Consider the following 23472-nt stretch of genomic DNA (forward strand, 5'->3'; position numbering starts at 1 on the left):
GCGATTTAAAAAAAAATCCGCGTAATCAAAAAATGTTCGCAGTTTTGTAAACAAATGTTCAGGATATCAAAAAATGTTCATGGTTTTCTAACAAAGTTCGTGTATTAAAAAATGTTAATGAAATTGAACAAAATTTCGCTAGTTCAAAAAATGTTCATGAACTGAAAAATGTCCTTAAAATTTAAAAAAAATTCGTGACTCACAAAATAGTTTATTGATTCATAAAATGTTCACTGATTCAAAAAATGTTCGTTGAATCAAAAAACCAAAAAATGTTCGTCTACTCTAGAAATGTTCGCCTATTTAAGAAAAATGTTTTTGAAATGTTCACAATTTTAGAAAAAAAATGTTTGCAAACAGTACAAAATGTTCATGAATTCAAAAAACTTTTATGATTTTAGAAAATGTTCGAAAATTTGTAAAAATATGCACGAATTTGAAAAATCTTCATGATTTCAAATATGTTCACGAGTTAAAAAAAATGTTCATGATTTTCAAAAATTGTTCAAGATTTCACAGAAATGAGAGTGATAGAGTATCTCGGTGATGCGAGAAAATGTGGTCATGGCCATCGGAGATTATGATTTTTTTTCTCCCGTTACAATGCACATGCCATTTTGCTAGTGTGTACTAATTTGTGTCCAGTACTGGTGGTAATAGACACTCATAATCATCGATGGTAACAGTCGGTAACGCCAAGCTTTAATACGTGATGGTGCGCTTTGGCTATCGTCTGCATTGATGTGTCTGGTTGTTCGGCGCTGGTATAATCCTAGTGAATACAAACCGATCGGCGATATATTGCCCAATAGTGGAACCGCTGGTAGTTAACTCGACTGATAGTTCACCCACTGAAGGAATCTCTCTCGATAGTGCCCACACCGATCGATAAGCCACCCCCTACATTGATGGCCTTAGCTAGGCCTTATGTCGTCACGGGCTTACCTAGTGGAAGATAAACTTGTGATCAACCCCCGAGTGCGTAAGGGTCTTGAAACGAAAATCAAATGAACCCTTCACAAATAGATTGTGATTGAACCTTCAAATGAATATAAAATTCCGAATGTTCATTGGATTCAAGGAGCCACAGAGTTCCTCGGAAAGAGACCTTGATGGACTCTAAAGAGATGGAAACCAGTGGCACAAGTTTATAGGAAGAAGTTATAAGGAAAGATTGGGTGATACTGAATCATCACCGGAATGGGGCTGACTAGAGACCTGTCTGAGGGTGTATCATGAATTCCGGATGATGCTTGTGGGGTTTGGTATAATTTTCTTGGAGAGAAACCAAATAACCAATCAATATGCCCGAGGAACACTAGTCATTCATCTATTTTGGATCCAAACTTATGATTTTTGATTTTTTGGTTCCTTAGAGATGGCCAAAACCATGCCATGGAGGATATCAATTTCTCCCCTTATCCATGGTGCCGTCGAATCATCTGGCAATCTTGAAAAGATGGATCATTAGCACCTAGAATTACAGAATTGGTTTGTACCAAGTGAAAGACACTGGGGATTTTACTCGCACGATTTGCACAGTTTGCTTGACTCAGATTTTCTTTAATCGGATTTATGTCTAAACCGACTGGAACCAAACATTTTAATGACCTGCTATGAGCGGATCACAACGTATCTTTTGCGTGGTGAGCGAAGTTAGTGGAATTTGAAAGGACGTTGCCGCAGACGATTTTCTCGATTCCCGCGTGCAGCCCACTTTGACTGGTGTGAATCGCTGCACGTTTGGAGAGTGGCGTTGATTTCGCTTGGGTACTCCTCTGATCCACTTCCCAAAAATCACTCCTCCAGCAAGGAGACATGTTCGGCATGATTCAGAAAAGTGTGTCTCGAATTGAGTAATGGTTACTACTCTCGTGCCATATAAGAGGAAGTCATGGAGAGAGGGTTCATCCTTTTACCCAATCTCTCGTCAGCTCTAGCGAACTCGCTGCCACCCCCCGAATCTCAATCCCCCAGCTCGCAAGCGTTCATCGCCGCCGCTTGCGCTAGGAACGCCGCCACCATGCCCGGCAACCAGAACCGTAAGGTCGAGCTGCAGAAGGCCGTCGGCACATCTTCCTCGGCACCGCTTCCATTGGGCTGAAGATGATATGTACCTTTTTCATAGCATGGCTAATAGAATCGCCCGCTACTGATTCTATATCGGTGTCATCTCAGCAATAGGTTCTGTAAAAAAAGTCTCGTGCAATAAGGATGGCCCTATACGAGCTACTTGATGACTAGAGTAATTAACGTTTACATGCAAGGGGAGAAAAGAAAACGCAGTTGATTGGATGGTTGGACACGGGGAAATGGGAGCAGCCGCACTAGCGCTAGCTTCAGGCTACAAGCGGACGAAATTTCCTTGTGTCTTGTGCTGCAGCCGAGCGATTGACGAAAAGCGATCACTTTGTTCTCTCTCTTGTCTTTACTCTTCTCCAGCTCAGAATTTTGCTGAGGTGGAATCGCTTCCTGCTGAGTAGGACTATTGTACTTGCTCTCAAGTCCTAACCAAACATACCATTTGGAAGCGGTCAGAAGTCAAGTTTTTGGGACTCCCCGTGGGCAGATGGCCCAAGGCCAAAACGTATGGCGCCCACTATTTTGCTATCTCCAGAAGAAGTTTTGGAACGTTCACGAGGCTCTACACAATAATAGTTGGGCAGATCAACTTGACACTTTCAATGGCCTCTCCATACAACAATTACAAGAGTTCACCTTCCAGTGGAGCTGCACGTCTAATATTTACCTCTTCGATCAACAACTTGACTCCATCACTTGAAAGATGTCCCCCTCCGCAACCTATTCCGCACCTCGACTTACAAGGCTCAGTTCTATGGTTTCGTCCAGCATGAAGTATAACATTTGGAAATTTTGCCCCCTCCCCTTCCCAAAATGCAAGATCTTTGCCAGGCTCAAGAGTTCACCTTTCCGACGTCGGACCGCCTCACCAAGCACCGCTGGCCCAACTGCAGCCAATGCCCTCTTTGTAGCTGCGCCCCAGAGACGGCGGCACACATGACCTTTCTACGCTGCTACTTCATCCGGATTTAGAACATGGTGAAGGATTGATTTGGACCTCACATGTTTGACACGGCCTCTTGGAACGACTTCGCCGATGTTAAGTGTTGTCCTGGTGGGACTCCCTCATACATCATGATATCTCTAAGCGTAAGCGTAAGGCGCTGGCATCCCTTGCAATGTTACTCACATGGGAAATTTGGAATGAGCATAACCCGCGTGTCTTTAACCACAAGCAGACCCTTCCATCAATCATCATCTGGCGCATCTAGCCGTGGACTGTCGTTCTGGGCCTATTCCTTTTAACACCTGGGCTGTCGTTTCCAACGCCTCCCACCTGCCAAGCTGCCTTCTTCTACAAACATCTCGCTGAATTATAGTTGGGCGTCCGGCTCTTCAGCACCAAGCCTAGTACTTCCTCCGTTACTAAATATAGGTCTTTATAGAGATTTCAACAAATGATTACATACGGAGCAAAATGAGTGAATCTACACTTTAAAATATATCTATATACATCTGTATATGGTAGTCCATTTGAAATCTCTAAGAAGACTTACATTTAGGAACGGAGGAAGTATATCCAAAGCTATGTCTGCGCCATTATTCTAAATCCAAAGCTTTTCCCGTTCCGAAATTCAAGATTCAAACTCAAGTTGAGGTGTACAGATGGTTTACGGCTTCACGCCATGTTTCAAATACTGCACTCAACTATTTTCTGAACGCGGTCTGGTCTGCGATATGAATGCAGTCAAGGAAACCTCAGCGATATTTAGTCGACAGTGTTACCATGTTTGGTCAGCCAACCCAAGACGCATATCAATTCATCTGCAAAAGCTAAGATGTGGCAGTACCTCCGTAAACATAAAGCATTCGAGAAGATCTGAAGATCAATTGGAAAACAGATGGTAGTTCATCGTTCTCAGGAAAAATCGCTACAACATGACGACAGCACGGCTCACAAAGTACGGTGACAATCAGTACAACTTGCAATGGTGAAATAACAGCTTCAGTGTGATCACAAGAATAGTTATCTAAGTGTGAACTTGCTAGTGCATACAAAATACTAGGATTCGGAGCATGCAAAGTCAGTACAAAAGCACAAAAGTACAGAATGAAGGTGAAAAGAAAGCAAACCCAACAAAAATGAAGGCAAAGAAATTGGGTCATTTGTTCCTACTTTGTGTTAACAACTTTCAAGATGCACTGAAAAACAGTACAACCCAGTGGCTTTTGATTTTGATTTGGAAGTCACAAAGGAAGAAGAAAAGGCAGATTTTCTCCAGACTGAAATCATATTTGGTTCTAATAATAGTGCAATTATCCTTTTGGCTTTTGGCTACACATCGTAAAATAGTTGTCTAATTTACTGTCACTTTAGAAATCCATTTCCATACCACTATACATCAGTTTCAGGAAACAAGGAGGATTACTAAAATATAGATTTGTCAAAGAATCGAAGCTTGTAAAAGTCGTATGCTTCACCCAAAAGAATCAAAGTCCAATGGCAATAGTCGAAGGCTTCACTCAAACAATCAAAGCTTGTTCCTAGTGCAGGGACAATCACATCATCTCCTGGATTTTCCGCAAAACCATGAATTGCCTTCTCCAGTGCACTAGTGCGATTAGGACAAGGTGACCTTCCTGGTGCGGCAGCACCGATCCTCACTGTGCACGCAAGACCAGATATGCCATCAGCTACAGATATAAATATATGACAGCAGCAGCAGCCCATTTTAAGTTACGGAGTCACAATCACACAAAACCCGCTTCATGAACTAAGCTTTCAAAAATAAAAATACTGCTGCATTCCAGCTAACATTTTTCAAGTCTTTTATCAGTGGCCATGAACTGCAAACCTCATTATATTGTATTATATCAGACTAGTAGTTTCAATGCAGCACACAACAGAATAGAAATCCCAATTTATGGACAGCTTGCCACATTCTCTGTCAAATTTGTACTTCAGCCCACACTAGCTCCATTACTCATATCAGCAACCACTGTCGATATAATTATGGATGTTAATTCATAGAGAGCCTTAAGTTGCTAAAGCTTCTTAAACTGTGACCATGTATTTAGGATGCTGAATATGTAAATCCAAATTTTAACCTGTGCAATGTCATTTTTTTTAAAGTACAGTGCAAAATTTTCCAACTGCATTATGTATGCCATCCACTGTCTAATGACACTCTCAACCTGAGTTAGTATTTAGGATACTGAATATGTAATCCAAATTTTAACCTGTGCAATGTCATATTTTTTAAAGTACAATGCAAAATTTTCCAACTGCATTATGTATGCCATCCACTGTCTAATGACACTCTCAACCTGAGTTCACCAAGGTCCATATGTTTGCCACAGTTCATAAATTGTACATATCCACATCTTAATTCTTACATACACACATGTAATGGCAATTGCATTTCGTGTTTCTTCAGACTGCACAGCTGAATAAATTCATACCTTCGAGTCCATCCTGGGGCTTTTGGGTCGATCTAACAAATCGAGTAATCGACTGCTCGGATGCTTGCAGTAAACCATCGATTTCAGTATCGACCACGCCATCAGCCGCACAGATCTGGCCTTCCGCACTCACTGCCGCCATGGGCGGCAGCGGATCTGCAACGGTTGCGACCACTGGCAGTGTAGTGGCTCCATGAGTACGTTGCCATCGTTAACGTCCTCGAGCACGGTGGTTCTGCTTAGAAAAAATTGAAATTGAAGACAGAACTCAGGCAAAAGCTATACCTAATCCGAGGCCAATAGAATACAAGCACTGCAGAATCATACCTTTTAATCGATTGCATCAGAAATTCCATCTTCTGCGCTAGCCTTTGTTTCCTTCGAATAGAAGCTCCGCCGCCCATCTAGCCTCACTCGATAATAGGAAAAACCAGGAGCCGGAGGTAGGAGAGAACTCTGCCCAGCAACCCATCCCTCCATTTACTCGGCTACTGAGGCCCTAAACGAGCCACGGATCAGGACGGGAATGACGGCATGAGCCACAGCCCTGTTTTGAATCGTTAAAGGAGGTGCTCCTCCACCACAAACCTGGCCCACCATACAAGATACCCGTCGGCCGTATTTCTGCATTTCCCCCTTTTCCAGTGAACAACAGCCTGACACAGAAAGTAAATGCACCGCATCCCAACGCTATGACGAACCGCCCAGATAAAGAGCACATGTGTGCTCGAGTTCAGAAACAATGCCTCCATGCTATTATAGCGTTTCTACTGAACATCCCTGCTATCCAAATTTACTGTAAAGATGAGAGATCCCTGCTGTCCAAATTTACTGTAAAGATGAGAGATCCAATCTTGGGCATGGTCTTTGAGTGAATAATTTTGTTAAAGACATGTTATTTCTTGTTTTAAAATCCAGATGCTTTGCGTCTAAAAATCCAGGATGGACGAGGTATGAAACAAACTGGCATATGGTACAATGTAACTTGGGTTGAAAAGTGTAGAATCAGCAGGAACTTGAGTTGAAATTGTACAATCAGTAGGAATTAATCATCAAATTAGCCGGACTGTTTTGCTAGTTGTCAATCAAATTAAAACTAGGAAATTCCCAGTGAACCAAGCAGATGCAATTGAAAATTCCATGGTCCAGATCCCACTGAAGAAGCACCAACCAGAAGAACATTCACTTCTAAAAAAATCAATTCGACAAGAAAGGTAGGCAAACTGTTTGTTCAAGTTCCCAGTTCAGAACCTTCAACTCTGCATTGTTTTAGTCCATAGCAACAATTCCTAACCTCTCTCCGCATACCGAGTCATCAACATTATCCAACTACAAAGTCAGGAGGCCAGTACTGTGTCAACAGAGCCAGCAAATTAGGCGTGATCTTTCTCTATCAACAAATTTCAAAGTCTGCGTATACCAAAAACTAATTTTGGATAATGTTTTTTGACATAAGGTACATAAATTAACAAATCAAGTGTAATCATCGAGAACAGCATGTAGAATGGTAGTCTGACAAATCCAAGCGTGACCCCAAAGCAATTCAAGTATATATGGAGATAATCAGAGCTCATGTAGATGCAACCTTTACTTCTATAAGGTGATACATTTGCAAGCTAAAGGCCAATATTTGATTATCTACTATACAAACTTTGGGTATGAAAGTAGGACCCTCGTTTGAGACCAAAGGATCTTCCATCATTTACTTCTAGCCTTTTGTATATACTGGGAGCAAAAAACGAGATCAGATTCCATAAAAATCGCATGCAAGTTAGCAGGCACCATAAACCACGTAATATGCTTCAGGAAAAAGTCAAGAGATTCAGATGTGCACACTACTAACTCCAGGCTGCACCAAAGAGGATGAAACCACTGAATGCCAGTTCAAACTGAAAGCTGCCACAAAGACCGAATCATCAAGTAATATGCATCAGAATCACTAGTCAGAAGTCAAAACCATCGGGGAAGCAGACACAGTCGAGGCTGATGGCTTCACCAAGTCCCTGCACCAACAGACGTTTTACTATACTTTCCAACTCTACAATCTTGCACTAACACCTCCAACACTGCAAATGCAGAAACAACCCAAATAAAAGGCATACTTCAACAATTCCTCAGAAAAAGTCAGGCATAATTATGAAGTCTATGTAGAGATTATAATCACACACGTACTACCACACATCAAATGTCTGCGGTACAATTAAGATAGTTAAACTGGCAGATCAGGTGGAAAGCATGGTGCAAATTTGAATTTTTGGAACAATCATTTGGTTGTATAGTTTACTTGTAGTAGTTCATAGATTATAATATGTCAATTTTGAGGTAAGGTGACCACATGGAAAGCAAGATGTCATGGAGCAAATTTGAGGTAAGGTGACCACATGGCAAGCAAGATGTCATGGAGCAAATTTGAGGTAAGGTGACCACATGGCAAGCAAGATGTCATGGAGCAAATTTCAGTGGACAACCGACGAAGTAGAGTGCTAATTGGGTGCGTACTCGATCGAGCATCCAGAGCTTCGCCTAGTTTCTTTCCCTATCAGACATCACTTCCCTTCTCCTTGGAGGCTGAAGGACCCCTTTGAAGGAACTATCGAATGTTAAGCTTCATGGCATTTTGGCAAGGCCAACAACATTAACTTTTGGTTCATTAACAGTACCTTAAACTGATCTACAAATGTGGTACATAGAATGAGTAAGTAGTGAGCTCGCCAGGTTATGTGGCATGAGTGGTGAGATGAGATGATATGATCTCCAGGAAAAAAAAGTGATGCCAAAAAAATTCAGTTCATTGGAGCTAAATTTGAGAGAAAGATGAAATACTTGAGTAAAAAACTAAGCACAAAATCTTCCCCTCAATCTGCTTGGATTTTGTCAAAGACATAACAGGCATAGATAAAACAAAAATCCACAGAAATAAAGCTGAGAATTTATGGGGATCAAATCGAGAGGAGGGAGGGAGGGAGGGAGAGATGTGGGTACCTGCGAGGCTGCAACAGGGCATACGTTCCATGTGAGCAGCTGCAGCGGACGCCTACGCTACTCCCTGCGCTTACAGAAGTTAAAGTAGCAGCATTTTGTGGCGGCGCAACTTGACATTTGAACTCGAATTACAATAGAACATAGCAGGTCTACGAAAATGAACAAATGTACCTGTGGGCAAGAGAAACAGAGCAAGAGACAACGAGAACATAACACTAACAGAACATATCACAAATGAACAAATGTACCACTTGGGCTAGAGGATGTGCTTCAGAAGGAACTTCATGCGCCGCCATGATGACCTGGCCGCCGCTAATGAGTCCATCACTACTCTTAGCCCCGCCTTGACCACCGCCAAGGCCGTGAGTGCAGCTGCCACCCCCGCTGCCGCTAATCAGTCCAATCCAAGCTGGTCCCCCCCCACCCCTCGACCACCCGAATCGCCGGCTAATTCTAGGTTCACCTTTCCCGACAAGGAGCCACCCGCCCTTTCGTCGCTGGAGCCTTCCATGTCGGCTAGGTTCGTGTACAACCCGGTGGAGGGGCAACACCCGCTCGCGCAAGACGAGGTACCTCATCAAGGATATGTTCTTACCTATGGGATTTGGCGCTGGTGCTCATGGTGGCGGGTACGAGGTCGTCTCTAATCCTGGTAAAAATTGTTGATGGCATCAAGGACGACTTCCCGGAGCTTTCGAACAAACGACTTTCAGGTCTCTCTCATGAAGCTAGGATCTTTCTTCGCCAGCTTCACGCACTGCCGGTGGTTCGACATGGTTCGTGGGGTGGATGCAGTTAGGCTGTTCAATGCTGCTACAGCGTTAGGCTGTCCATCCAACGCATCCCCTGTGGGAGTTCTCGCCTCAAACCGCCCAAGAACTGTTGCCCGAATGCCTAATCTACCATATGGCCATCGAATCCTTCGACAAGCTCGACCTCTCGTACTTTGTCATCAGGGCATGGGTGGACGACCCCAACGAGGTGCCGACAAAGATGCTTAGTGAAGCCATGTGCTTTCTGCCCCGACCCGCTCATGCATGTCTCCCTCTCGCCAGGTTTCGGCCTTGACGGTGGCAAGGGGGAGGTGTGCCTCCTATGCTACCCGGTGCTTGTACACGTGGACTCAAATCACGTTCTATCCACCGCGGCTGGCTGATTACCCGTTGCGGCGTAGGGAGGTGGTGGTGATGATGAGGATGGTGCACCGCCGCTGGAGGAGATGCCACACCATTGGGTCAACTGTGCCAAATGATGTAACAAGGAGCAGGACTGGATTCAGCCTCGCCCTAGCCGAGCAGTGATGCAGGAGGTCATGGCGGTGATGATCCGGTGTTGTTCATAAACCTTGTACACAGATGATGTGGTGTTGTTCATAAACCCTTGCGCAAATTGAGGTCATGGCGGTGGTCGGTCCGTTGGCGGCTTTTGGTAATGCCTTTGGTCTTAAGACTATTTTTTAAAGAGCTTGGTCAACCCCCGCTAGGTTGTATAATTCCAACTTCTGGAGAATCACCAATAAATTCAAATTAGAATTGTTATAAGGGACTAAAATTGAACAATGCAAAGGAGGAAATTAAATGGAGAGAGTAATGATCTCCAAACATAGATCAGTAAGACGATAAGTACCCCTATTGAGCCGTATAACCCCTAATTTCTAGAAAACCACCAATAAATGCAAGTTAGAATTGTTTGACTAAAGGTGAGATGTGGAGAGGAAAAAATTAAATAGAGAAAGTAATGATCATCCAAACGCAGGTCGGCAAGAAGATAAGTCACCCCGGGCCCTAACCATATAATCCCAATTTTTAGAGAACCAACCAATAATAATAATAATCCAAATCAGAATCTTTGGAGACTAAATTATTGTACTGAGCAAGCGAAGAATCAAGAGGGGTCGAGAATTTGCGATCGTCTGATGGATCAAGTTCCACGTTCATGAGTGACCAAAAAACTCGAGTTCAACACCAAAACATCATCCAATAAGATTTGAGAATATCAAAATAACTAATGAACCTTAATGATTGAAATTAGCAAAACCAAACCTTCACCCTTGGATTCATCTTTGAATAAGTACTACGCTGCTGCTACTACTGCATCTAAATGAGCACAAACACATAATAAAAGCGAGATCAGCTGCTCCAACAAGGCACACATACCACCGAAATTTCCATTTGTTCTAATTAATCCAAACCATTGTCCCATGATGATCTTGTACTCATACGTTCTTGGGGAGGGCCATCAAAGTCTACCACCTACAATCTATTTGTATCATCTCCATGCTCATATCCATATGGGGCACATACAAGCTACTAAACTTAGGTCAAGTTATCTCCAACCTAGAATCCAAGTAGTTATATCATCTAATCTTAAAGGAAACACTATTTCTATTACTCCAAGATCTTTGTTTCCTTACTACTAATTCAATCCAAGATGATTTAGCCCATCAATTTTCACAATTATGTTGATCATTACAGCCATACAAATCAATATATCTCCGACTGATCATACTACATCCTAAAGTTCTCTAGTTTCAATCTCCAAATGTGCGAATCTACCACAGATCATAAGCATGATCCAACCAAGCCAAGTACCATGGTATCTAAGTCCAATATAAAGCAAGTTTCCATTGGATGACTATAGATCCAAAAATTAGTTTATCCACCGATATATTTTTTTCAAAATCACAATCACCTAAGTAAATCCAAACTGTTTCAAGGTTAACTAAAGATATATTTATCCACCAATATAATACAACTTCATAAGTACTACGCTTTTGCTAATACTTCATCTAAATAAGAACAAACACATTATAAAAGCGAGATCAGCTGCTCCAACAAGGCACATACCACCAAATTGCCATATATTCTAATTAATCTAAACCATCCTCCCATGATGATCTTGTATAAGTCATAACATTCTTAGGGAGGGCCATCAAAACTATCAAAGTCTGCCAACAACTCCAATCCATTTGTATCATCTCGATGCTCATATCCATATGGGGCACATACAAGCTACTAAGCTTAGGTAAAACAATCACAAATCCAAGTGCCCAATTTATCTCCAACCTAGAATCCAAGTAGTTATATCATCTAACCAAACACCATTTCTATTACCCCAAGATCTTTGTTTCCTTGCAACTAATTCAATCCAAGATGATTCAATAGTCCACCAATTCCACAATCATCCTAATTGTACTACACCTATATAAATTCAATACATCACAGGTTGATCATACTACACCCAAAAGTTCTCCAACTTTAATCTTCAAAGGTGGGAATCTAGCACAAATCATAACCATGATCCAAGCAAGCCCAGTATCATGGTTATCCAAGTCCAATTTTATAAAGCAAGCTTCCAGTTGATGACATGACTATAGATACAAAAATTAGAAGAATATCCATGAGATTTTTTTTCAAGACCACAATCATCTAAGTAAATCTAAATTGTTCCAAGGCTTATTAAAGATCTATTTATCCACCAATATAACATCACTTCATAAGTACTACTCTCCTACTACTATTGCATCTAAACTAGCACAAACACATAATAAAAGCGAGATCAGTTGCTCCAAAAAGGCACATGCCATTGAAATTGCCATCTATTCTAGTTGATCCAAATCATCCTCCCATGATGATCTTGTACTCGTAACATTCTTGGGGTGGGGGGTGGGGGGGGGGGGGGGGGTTGTTAGCAAAATCATCAAAGCTTACCAACTCCGGTCCATTTGTATTATCTCCATGCTTATATCCATATGGGGCACATACAAGCTACTAAGCCTAGGTCAAAATATCACAAATCCAAGTGCCCAAGTTATCTCCAACCTAGAATCCAAGTAGCAATATCCAAGATGATCCCAATAGTCCACCAATACCGTAGTCATGCTAATCCTACTATACCTATATAAATCCGATATATCTCAGGTTGATCATACTACACCCTAAAGTTCTCCATCTTCAATCTTCAAAGGAAGGAATCTAGCACAAATCATAACTACGATCCAACCAGCCTAGTATCGTAGTTATCTAAGTCCAGTACATATGAGGAGGGTTAGCAAAATCATCGAAGTCTACCATCTTCGATCCATTTGTATCATCTCGATGCTCATATCCATATGGGGCACATGCAAGCTATCACACTTGCTCAGTTCTCTTATCCTCGTGCTCAGGCTCAGAATGGTGCCGCTCTGAGCGCAAGCATCGGCACCTTCATAAGGCAGATAGTGCGTTGATGATCGTAGCCACCTATCTCATCAACATTCATACTTCCTTTGCTCTACATGGTGATATTCCTCTCGAGCGTCTTTGTGGGCATTCTCCTAACTACTAGACACTTTGTTTGTTTGGTTGCCTCTGCTACGTTCTTCATGCACCAAATTGTCTGATCAATATGTTGAGTGGGTCTTTTTAGGTTAACAGTGATTAGCACAAGGGTTGTCGGTGTTCGGATCTGGTGAGTCGGCGAATGCGCATTTCTCAAGATCAGCTACTCCAACAAGGAACATACCAACAAAATTGCCATCTATTCTAATTAATCCAAACCACCCTTCCATGATGATCATGCACTCACAACATTCTTACGGAGGGCCATCAAAACCATCAAAGTATGCCAATTCCAATCCCTTTGTATCATCTCGACGCTCATATCCACATGGGGCACATACAACCTACTAATCTTAGGTAAAAAAATTCACAAATCCAAGTGCCCAATTAATCTCCAACCTAGAATCCAAGTAGTTCTATCATCTAACCAAACACCATTTCTATTACTCAAAGATCTTTGTTTCCTTACAACTAATTCAATCCAAGATGATCCAATGGTCCACCAATTCCACAATCATGCTAATTGTACTACACCTATATAAATTCAATATATCTCAGGTTGATCATACTACACCCAAAAGTTCTCTAGGTTCAATCTTCAAAGGTGGGAATCTAGAACAAATCATAATCATGACCCAACCAAGCCTAGTATCACGGTTTGAAAGTCCAATATAAAGCAAGCTTGCACTTGATGACTATAGATACAAAAATTAGAAGTTATCATCCACGAGATTTTGTTTTTCAAGATCACAATCACCTAAGTAAAATCCAAATTGTTCCAAGGTTTATTAAAGATATATTTGTCCACGAATATAATATCACTTCATAAGTCATACTCTCCTACTACTATTGCATCCAACACATAATAAAAGCAAGATCAGCTGCCCCAAAAAGGCACATACCATAGAAATTGTCATCTATTCCAATTAATCCAAATCATCCTCCCATGATGATCTTGTACTCATAACATTCTTGGGGAGGGTTAGCAAAATCATCAAAGTCTACCAACTCCGATCTATTTGTATCATCTCCATGCTCATATCCATATGGAGCATACAGAAGCTACTAAGCTTAGGTCAAAATATCACAAATCCAAGTGCACAAGTTATCTCCAACCTAGAATTCAAGTAGTAATATCCAAGATGATCCAATAGTCCACCAATAACACACTCATGCCAATCATATATACCGATATAAATCTGATATATCTCAAGTTGATCATACTACACCCTAAAGTTCTCCAGCTTCAATCTTCAAAGCAATCTAGCAAAAATCATAACTATAATCCAACCAAGCCTAGTATCATAGTTATCCAAGTCCAATACATATGGGGAGGGCTAGCAAAATCATCAAAGTCTACCAACTCCGATCCATCTGTATCATCTCCAAGCTCATATCCATATGGAGCATATACAAGCTACTAAGCTTAGGTCAAAATATCACAAATCCAAGTGCCCAAGTTATCTCCAACCTAGAATTCAAGTAGTAATATCCAAGATAATCCAATAGTGCACCAATATCGCACCCATGCCAATCATACTATACATATATAAATCTGATATATCTCAGGTTGATCATATTACACCCTAAAGTTCTCCAGCTTCAATCTTCAAAGGAATCTAGCACAAAATCATAACTATGATCCAACCAAGCCTAGTATCATAGTTATCTAAATCCAATACACATGAGGAGGGCTAGCAAAATCATCAAAGTCTACCAACTCCGATCCATTTGTATCATCTCCATGCTCATATCCATATGGGGCACATACAAGCTACTAAGTTTAGGTAAAAATATCACAAATCCAAGTGCCCAAGTTACCTCCAACCTAGAATCCAAGTAGTGATATCCAAGATGATCCAATAGTCCACCAATACCACACTCATGCCAATCATATATACCTATATAAATCTGATATATCTCAAGTTGATCATACTACACCCTAAAGTTCTCCAGCTTCAATCTTCAAAGGAATCTAGCAAAAATCATAATTATAATCCAAGCCTAGTATCATAGTTATCTAAGTCCAATAAATATGGGGAGGGCTAGCAAAATCATCAAAGTCTACCAACTCCGATCCGTTTGTATCATCTCCATGCTCATATCCATATATGGGGCACATACAAGCTACTAAGCTTAGGTTAAAATATCACAAATCCAAGTGCCCAAGTTACCTCCAACCTAGAATCCAAGTAGTAATATCCAAGATGATCCAATGGGGCATATACAAGCTATTAAGCTTAGGTCAAAATATCACAAATCCAAGTGCCCAAGATACCTCCAACCTAGAATCCAAGTAGTAATATCCAAGATGATCCAATAGTCCACCAATACCACACTCATGCCAATCATAAATCCGATATATCTCAGGTTGATCATACTACACCCTAAAGTTCTCCATCTTCAATCTTCAAAGGACGGAATCTTCCCCGCTTCCCCTATCGTCATACCCTCGCCACTCGGCTCAGGATCTAAAGGCTAACTAACGGCAGCAGCAGTACGCTCCCTGCAGCGTTTTCACCCCTACCCACACCTCCCGTGTACTCTCCACTGCCTGCATGTCCGGCTAGGTATCATTTCCCTGGCTGCGAGTTACTCGTGTGCTGCCTTGTTCCTACATCATCTGCTCCCATGCAAGTTGTCGCCATAGCTGCAAGCTTGGGCACCGCCCCCGAACTTACGCAAGGACGCCAAGCGCCCAAGTGCACGTCGCTACCTGTTGCCAAGGCTAGGGACTCCCAGCAAGGGAACGTGGGATGCGGAACCAAGTCCGTGACACATAACCCTCAAACAAGGTAAGGACGCCAAGTCGAATCGGCGGGAAACGGAGAGTGCACGAGAGGTATGAAGAAGCAATGAAAACACTATCAAGAGCGGCACGCCCTGCCATCCTCTGCCTTTTCACTTGAACTTGCAAAGAGGAACCCTGAGCTGAGTCACTTGTCCCAATTTTGCCCTCACGGTCTTAATACCCCTGTCACTTCATTTCCCCCGACGCCAAGGAAGGGTCCTTCACCAACGTAGGGTTGCCTGCACTCAATATCCTCTTGCAAGGTGGCTTCGTACCAGAATCCCCTAAATTAACATTTTTTTCCGTTGGCGCTGCATGTTCATGTATTTCCATTCGCAAGGTCAAAATCATATTTCTTATTATACATTGGGTTGAGTCATGCCTAGTTTTCCCTCCACGACCATGATGATCTTGTATATAACATTTTTGGGGATGGTTAGCAAAATTATCGAAGTCTACCAACTCCTATCCATTTGTATCATCTCCATGGCTCATATTCATATGGGGCACATACAAGCTACTAAGCTTAGGTCAAAATATCACAAATCCAAGTGCCCAAGTTATCTTAAACCTAGAATTCAAGTAGCAATATGCAAGATGATCCAATAGTCAACCAATACCACACTCATTTCAATCATACTATACCTATATAAATCCGATATATCTCACGTTGATAACTCTACACCCTAAAGTTCTCCAGCTTCAATCTTCAAAAGAAGGAATCCAGCACAAATCATAACTATGATCCAACCAAGCCTAGTACCATAGTTATCTAAGTCCAATACATATGAGGAGGGCTAGCAAAATCATCAAAGTCTACCAACTCCGATCCATTTATCATCTACATGCCCATATCCATATGGTGCACATACAAGCTACTAAGCTTAGGTCAAAATATCACAAATCCAAATGCCCAAGTTACCTCCAACCTAGAATCCAAGTAGTAATATCCAAGATGATCCAATAGTCCACCAATACCACACTCATGCCAATCATACTATACCTATATAAATCCGATATATCTCAGGTTGATCATACTACACCCTAAAGTTCTCCTGCTTCAATCTTCAAAGGAAGGAATCTATCACAAATCATAACTATGATCCAACCAAGCCTAGTAACAAACCCACATGCAGATACCAGATTTGCCACACCTCACGTGTACTCTCTGCTCCCTACCAGTCCAGCTGGGCATCCTTCGCCTGCTATGTGTGACGCCTCAATCCCACATCTCGTGTTACCTGCTGCGCGCCGCCATAGCCGCACAAGCAGTCGAGACCGCAATGGCCCTCTAAATTCTCATGTACATGTTCTTACTGCTAATGATACTTAACAGTCAGCTCATTTCAGGAGGTTAGATTTTTAATTTGGTTGTAGGGTCATTCTCAACTTCGACTCTTGTTCCGATTTAGGATCGGCACACGGGTTCTCTACTTGGTGTTGGCCCTCAGCGCTATGAGTCACGCGCCCTCTGGAGTGTGCCAGGCTTCGCCTTCCCTCTGCTACACCCGCCGCCAGTCCCTTCGACTCACTTACCTCGTCTACCCACTCGTTCTGGCATGATCGTCCCAGTCGCATGTGTGGTTCTTGACTCTCATCCTTAGTACGACGTGGTCTCCTTTGATCTGTCTCTGGTAATGTGTCTTTAGACAGTCAAGATTGTTAGTTGGGTAAACACGTTCAATTGCCTTATCCTTAGAGCGAGACTCTGTCTCGACGTCCTTTCGATCTTGTTCACTCTGATGTTTGGGATCCAGCTGCCTTTGCCTTGAAAGGAGGCCATCGCTTGACACAAGTCGATATATTTTATGCCTTCTTGTAGTGAGGTCTATCTATAAGAAGTCTGCCACCTTGGTTCATACTCAGTTTTCCACTCATATCCATGTCTTTCGTGTAGATTCTGCTTGTGTGTATATCCCTCATTTGCTGCACGAATTCCTTGTTGAGAAAAGCACACTTGCTCGGTTCTCGTCTTGTGCTCGTGGTCAGAATGGTGTTGCTAAGCGCAAGCATCGCCACCTTCATGAGGCGGCTAGTGCGTTGATGATCGTAGCCACCTACCTCATCAATAATCATCCCTCCTTTGCTCTACATGGTGACATTCCGGGCGTCTTTGTGGGCATTCCCCTGACAACTCCCTTCGTCCAGAATTGCTTGTCGCACAAATGGATACAAAGGATGTATCTAGAACTAAAATATGTCTACATACATCCATTACTCCGACAAGTATTTTCGGACGGATGGATTACTAAACACTTTGTTTGGTTGCGTTTGCTACGTTCTTCACGCACCAAACTGTCCGATCAATCTGTTGAATGCCTTCTTAGGTTACAGTGATGAGCACAAGGGCTATCGGTGTTGGGATCTTGTCAGTCGTCGGATGCGCATTTCTCGAGATGCGACTTCTCATTGAATCTCATCCTTTTTATGCACGTCCATCCTCTGCTTCGCCCCCCCCCCCCCCCCCGATGGATAAAAATGGACGTATCTAGAACTAAAATATGTCTAGATGCATCCATTTCTCTGACAAGTATTTTCAGACGGATGGAGTACTAAACACTTTGTTTGGTTGTGTTTGCTACGTTCTTCATGCACCAAATTGTCTGATCAATCTGTTGAATGTATTCTTAGGTTACAGTGATGAGCACAAGGGCTATCAGTGTTGGGATCTTGTCAGTCATCGTATGCGCATTTCTCGATATGTGACTTCTCATTGAGTCTCATCCTTTTTATGCACGTCCATCCTCTGCTTCGCCCCCCCCCCCCCCCCAATTGAGGATACTTCCCTCAATTTTCCCGATACACTTATCGCTCATTTATTGCCCTCGCCCACCTATCCCAGCGTGTTACAAAGCTCCATCTACTACAATATGTGACCCCACACGTCGTCACATGTGGCTTCCCCACCTCGTTCATTACTTGAGGCTACCTCACCTGGCTCGTCCATGAGGCTTCCCCAATGATTCCCCTTCATCATCTTCTTCACTACACTTGTGGTCCGCGTGTTATGGATCCTTCTGACGAGCCATCTCCATCTACTACAATGTCCTCTCCTGTTGGCAATGCATCGCCTCCAGCTCAGCCTACTTATGGCTTTCGAGCTCTCGCTTCCGCCTATTGACCACTATGGTTATTCTGGCGCCGCTTTTCTCGAGACGACTTTTTATCATGACGCATCTGTTCATCCCGAATGGCGGCATGCGATTGTTGCTCTTGTGCGCATCGGCACATGGGATGTCATTTCTCTTCCTCCCTGTGCTCGTCCCATCGCTTGTAAGTGTGTCTATAATGTTAATACACTAATGGTTCTCTTGAGTGTTACAAAGCTCATCTAGTGGTGCAAGGCTTTCCTTGGGAACATGGCCAAGACTACAATGAGCATTTGCTCCCGTGGCCTTCGCACACTTCTCATTGTGGCTTATGTTCGCCACTGGTCTGTCTCTCGGCTTGATGTCAGGAATGCCTTCCTTAATGTTGAGTTGCATGAGGTCTACATGTAGCCACCACCTGGGTATTCTCTTCTTGATGACATGGTTTGTCTTCTTCGTCACTTTTTTATGGCCTTAACCAAACCTCTCATGCCTGGTTTGTGAACGTTTCGTCTCGATGGTGACTACGGCTAGTTTTCGATGCTCATGATCCTACACTTGTCCACCTTTCAACTCATGGTCGAACTCTTCTTCTATATCTCGATAACACTGGCTATGGCTCTAAGTACATTTGCCTTTGTGAAGGCTCATCATAGTGGATTTCTTATGTCTAATCTTGGTCCTCTTCGCTACTTCCTAGGGATTGAAGTTTCTTCTACCTCTAATGGCTTCTTTATCAAGTTCGTCATCACATGCGGCTTCCCCGCCTTGTTCATTACCTGAGGCTACCTCACTTGGCTTGTCCCCTTGGGCTTCCCTAGTAATTCCCCCTCATCCTCTTCTCTACTACACTGGTCATCCACGTGTTCTGGATTCTTCTGATGAGCCATCTCCCTCGACTATCTTTCTCTGCCCTCCACTATATGCTCTATCGCATTGTCGTCGCGGCTAGGATGGTGGCAAACTTAGTGACGCCGATGCCTCTCACGTGTCATCGCTAGAGCCTCTCAAGTTGCATGAATGGACGGAGGGGACACTGCCGCCATGGCTGTTGGCATTCCCTCTCTCAGATCATGAAGTGTTTGGGTGTGAGACTAAGAGAAATACACGAAAGGAGACAATTACTAGCGTGTTAGGGGAATGAGGCCCAAATAGAACTGTTGAGATGCCCGTGTGGGATATCATCGATCCATGCAGTGATTTTCATGACGGTTATCACCTCTGGATACTCAATACAACAATAGTTTCCCGATTTTGCCATCAAGCATGCTCACCGAAGATGTGGCCGATGTACGGGGACGAACATATTAACTGTTTTAGCAAGCATGTGGTGGCAGTAATGTGGATGCTCCACATAGTTGCAGCTTGTCGGGTTTGACCACACGCCAAAGATGCGGCTAGCCTTCACCCTACATCGGTTTACAATGGTACGCCCCCTCTTACTACATTCATATGGAAAATTGTAGTATTGAGTTGATTTCTCTTGCGCAAGCAATTGCAGTTTGTATTGAAATTACGCTTCTCTGGCCCGACACAAATAGTTCAGTTTCAGAGTTAATGTGATAATCACCATAAATCTTGAACAAATCTGAATATTCTAAAATATTGCAATCATGACAACTTTAGTTTAATTCAAAATAAAGATATAACTACTGGTGGTCGTTATGTTTCTTCTTTGCAGTTTACCCTTCTATTGTTTATCCAAAAGATATAACCACAAATAGAAAAATCTGAATATTCTTCTTTTTCCTCACAACGTTGACCAATAATAACCACCATAAGAGTATGCTAATAAGGCATATTCCCTTACTGATAATCCAAGAGTAAATGTTTCTTTTCTTAACTGACAAGAACAGAAAACCAAATTTAGGATGTCTCTGATTTTGTCGGCTTCTATAAAGACAGTATAGTGCAACACGATTACACGTCTTCTACTATGCAGTCACCTATACTTATGGTTCTCTTTCCCTCGAAGTTTATTTCTACTGTTATGAGACCATATCGCATCTGAAACTATTTATCAATCTTCAGTCAACCCATAGGCTTTGAGGTAAGTTTATAACTTTATTTGTTTGTTCTCAGGCATATAATCCTAGTTTTTGGAGAAACACACACAATCCAAATCATAGCCGTCATATGCTAGATTGTGTCGTGCAAATAAAGGGAGCTATATCGAGGGGGGTTATCTAGATGGGATTATAGTTCACTAAGAAATCCGGGAGTATTTGCCTCTAGAAATGAACATTGGCCCCAGAACATCAGAACTGTGTGTGCCTTTCAACAAAGTTAGAACTCAACTTTTTTCTAATATCATATAAAAGAATGGTGGAGCTTCTTAAACCGGGAGCTAAGCAATCAAGGAGTAGTATATCTGGTAGGTAGGAAGATAAGTTGTTGCTACGGTAGTGGAAAAAATAACTAACAGAAACCATGACTATGTTAATCAGGCAACCATGTTAAGTAAACAAAACCCCTCTTTTATCTAGTAGGCAGGAAGATAGGTTGTTGAATAGTACTGCAAGAGAACTGGGAAATAATGCAAAAAACAAACTGATAATATTGTACTAAGTAATTTACAAAAACGGTCAAGCATTTCCATACCTGATGATTTCATGAACCTTTTATATCACATTGTATTCAGGAGTGTAGCTTTCAGACCAAACACCTTATAAGTGCAGTTCCAGATGACAAAAATTGTGTCGTAATTCAGGTGCACTGATTTTTAATATTGGAGCTGAGACCTATCACGAGCAGAGTTAAGGCATAATCTATTCCATTAAAAAAATAACATATTTCCTGTTTTGCTCGGTACAATTTCATTATCACAGTTGAGACTTGAGACCTATCTTGAAGAGAGTTAAGGCATAATCTATTCCATTAATCAAATGTTTTCCTGTTCTGCTCAATACAATTTCATTATCACAGCTGAGACCTGTATTGAGCAGAGTCAAGGCATAATCTATTCCATTAATCAAATGACCTTTTTCCTATTCTGCTCAATACAATTTCATGATCCATATACTAGCAATTTTTATGAACACAAAATTTCTGGAGATTAGAGCAATTATGCAAGGAAAGCAATGGAAATATTAATGATTTGAAAAATAAACAAATCAGGGTCAAAAGAGACGTCACACTTACATAGCGATTGCTTCTACAGCTAACATCTTCTGTCACAATCATCATAGCACCAGAATGCACTTGATCATAGTGCGGTCCATGTCAACCTGAGATCCTCGATAGTTGATATACAAATGCTCAAAGATTGCCCCTTTAAACCCAAACCGAGGTACATATCCCCAATCCATGTGGCTGCACATAACAAGTGGAATTTAGAAGGATATAGCTGGAACACATAGCCATAGGCAGGCAGGGAATGGCTGACTGAACATGTGACTTCCCCAGTCATCCCAGCGCATTGCATGCTACTGAGCTGTGTAGTTTACCCAGTAAATTAACCTACCACACACAATCGGGCAACAGATCGGTAGAAGAACAGCTGCTGCATAAACCGTGAACCACACAACTGCTGCATTGCAATTTAGTTACCAAATGGCGGAGCAGAGTAGATCTATAGCAGCAATAGTCTGGATTGAGAAGTTCTCTAGCCAGTTCACTGCATCCAAGGCTGCTAATCTTATTAATCGTTACTACCATATGGATTCGCTTGTCCTAACAACGCAATGTAATGTATTGTTGTTCATGGCAGCATGTATGGTTGTTTTGATTCTTGAAGGAGGGATGTGTGGTTGGTTTAATACCTTTCTTGGACGCAGCGGTTGTGGTCGGGGGAGCAGGCGTCGTCGAGGTCGTCGCAGGGCTCCTCCCCACTGCTGCCACCATCCATGGATTTAGATACTCAGATCAGAAACAAATGACAATACAATCGATGGATACCAGACAGAGGGTTGAAGGGCACGCACAGTCGTCGTTGAGGGTCGCACACGCGGAGGCGGCAGTGGAGACGTGGCCGCGGAAGCGCCGGCAAGGAGGAGGATCTACGACCTCGGGGCACTCCGCCTGAGCGCCGTACGGGAGGGGGCTCGCTGTCATTCCGCGCCCAGCCGTCCACGGCGCCGCCGTCCTGGGCCTGGTGCGAGGGGACGGGCGGCGCGTCCTGCTCCATCCCCGCGAGCTGAGGCGAGCAAGAACTGGGCGAGGCGGCGGAGATGGTACGCGCGCGGGGTCTAGGGTTTCGCGTGGACAATCTGGGCTCTCCCCTCGGTGGACTGGCCGGCGGCCGGTTTGGATGGAAGCCGAACCTGACATCAATTGATCCCCTACTCCGCTCTGAATCGTACACGAACCACGGAACCAGGCGAGCGAGGAAGATGGGTGTACGCGTGCCTGAGTGCGGGGAGGGACGGCGGACGAACAATTCGGGAAACACTCAATCGGCCGACGGCGGAAGCGACGGGATGTGAGACGGGGATGGGAGGAGAAAGCGGCGGCGGATTGTGTTGGAGACGGAGGAGACGGACGACTGCTTGGTGTGGGAGACGGACGATTGCGTGGGCTACTGGGCTGGGTTTTCCTTTCCTGTGTTGAAGAACAACTTTGGTAAGTGGAGGCCACGCACCAACGGTCAGAAAAAATAAATACTGCAGCGCCTTACTGTATCTTCTGCCTTCTCAAAAAAATACGGTAGCTTATGATTCCAAAATTTGTGAACGAAATTTGAAAAAAGAGGGAACCTTATTTTTTTAAAACTTTTGAACCATTTTTGGAATTTCGAACATTTTTTGGAAAACCTGAAAAAAAAACAAACAATTTTTGAATTTTAAAAAAATTATTAAAAAGTGTGAAG

At 42.8% G+C, this 23472-nt stretch overlaps 1 protein-coding gene across 13 annotated transcripts; it reads right to left on the reverse strand.

Moving 5' to 3' along the window:
* Nucleotides 1-4294: 4294 nt before the first annotated feature.
* Nucleotides 4295-23191, reverse strand: LOC109776016 (uncharacterized). Of its 13 annotated transcripts, none has more exons than XM_073497131.1 (9): nucleotides 22589-23191; nucleotides 22427-22495; nucleotides 21807-21977; nucleotides 21267-21406; nucleotides 8467-8530; nucleotides 7984-8155; nucleotides 5812-7487; nucleotides 5485-5719; nucleotides 4295-4686 (listed from the first exon to the last, which is right to left on the reverse strand). In XM_073497131.1, exons 1-3 carry the CDS (start codon nucleotides 22789-22791, stop codon nucleotides 21848-21850), a joined length of 402 nt encoding a protein of 133 aa, XP_073353232.1. In that variant the 5' UTR covers nucleotides 22792-23191; the 3' UTR covers nucleotides 4295-4686; nucleotides 5485-5719; nucleotides 5812-7487; nucleotides 7984-8155; nucleotides 8467-8530; nucleotides 21267-21406; nucleotides 21807-21847. The 13 variants fall into 13 exon arrangements, with proteins under 13 accessions (XP_073353232.1, XP_073353234.1, XP_073353229.1 ...); XM_073497133.1 differs by lacking the exon at nucleotides 7984-8155 and having other exon boundaries at nucleotides 5812-5983; nucleotides 6073-7487; nucleotides 22589-23183; XM_073497128.1 differs by lacking the exon at nucleotides 7984-8155 and having other exon boundaries at nucleotides 5812-5975; nucleotides 6073-7487; nucleotides 22427-22498; nucleotides 22589-23183.
* Nucleotides 23192-23472: the final 281 nt, after the last annotated feature.

This window comes from Aegilops tauschii, chromosome 4, assembly GCF_002575655.3.
Source record: "Aegilops tauschii subsp. strangulata cultivar AL8/78 chromosome 4, Aet v6.0, whole genome shotgun sequence".
NCBI lineage: Eukaryota > Viridiplantae > Streptophyta > Magnoliopsida > Poales > Poaceae > Aegilops > Aegilops tauschii.

Coding starts and splice junctions, on each gene's coding strand:
- LOC109776016 (XM_073497128.1), bottom strand. CDS start 22,791: ATGGAGCAGGACGCGCCGCCCGTCCCCTCGCACCAGGCCCAGGACGGC. Junction 22,499..22,588: donor TGCGACCCTCAACGACGACT/GTGCGTGCCCTT, acceptor GGATGGTGGCAG/CAGTGGGGAGGAGCCCTGCG. Junction 21,978..22,426: donor AACCGCTGCGTCCAAGAAAG/GTATTAAACCAA, acceptor TGTTATGTGCAG/CCACATGGATTGGGGATATG.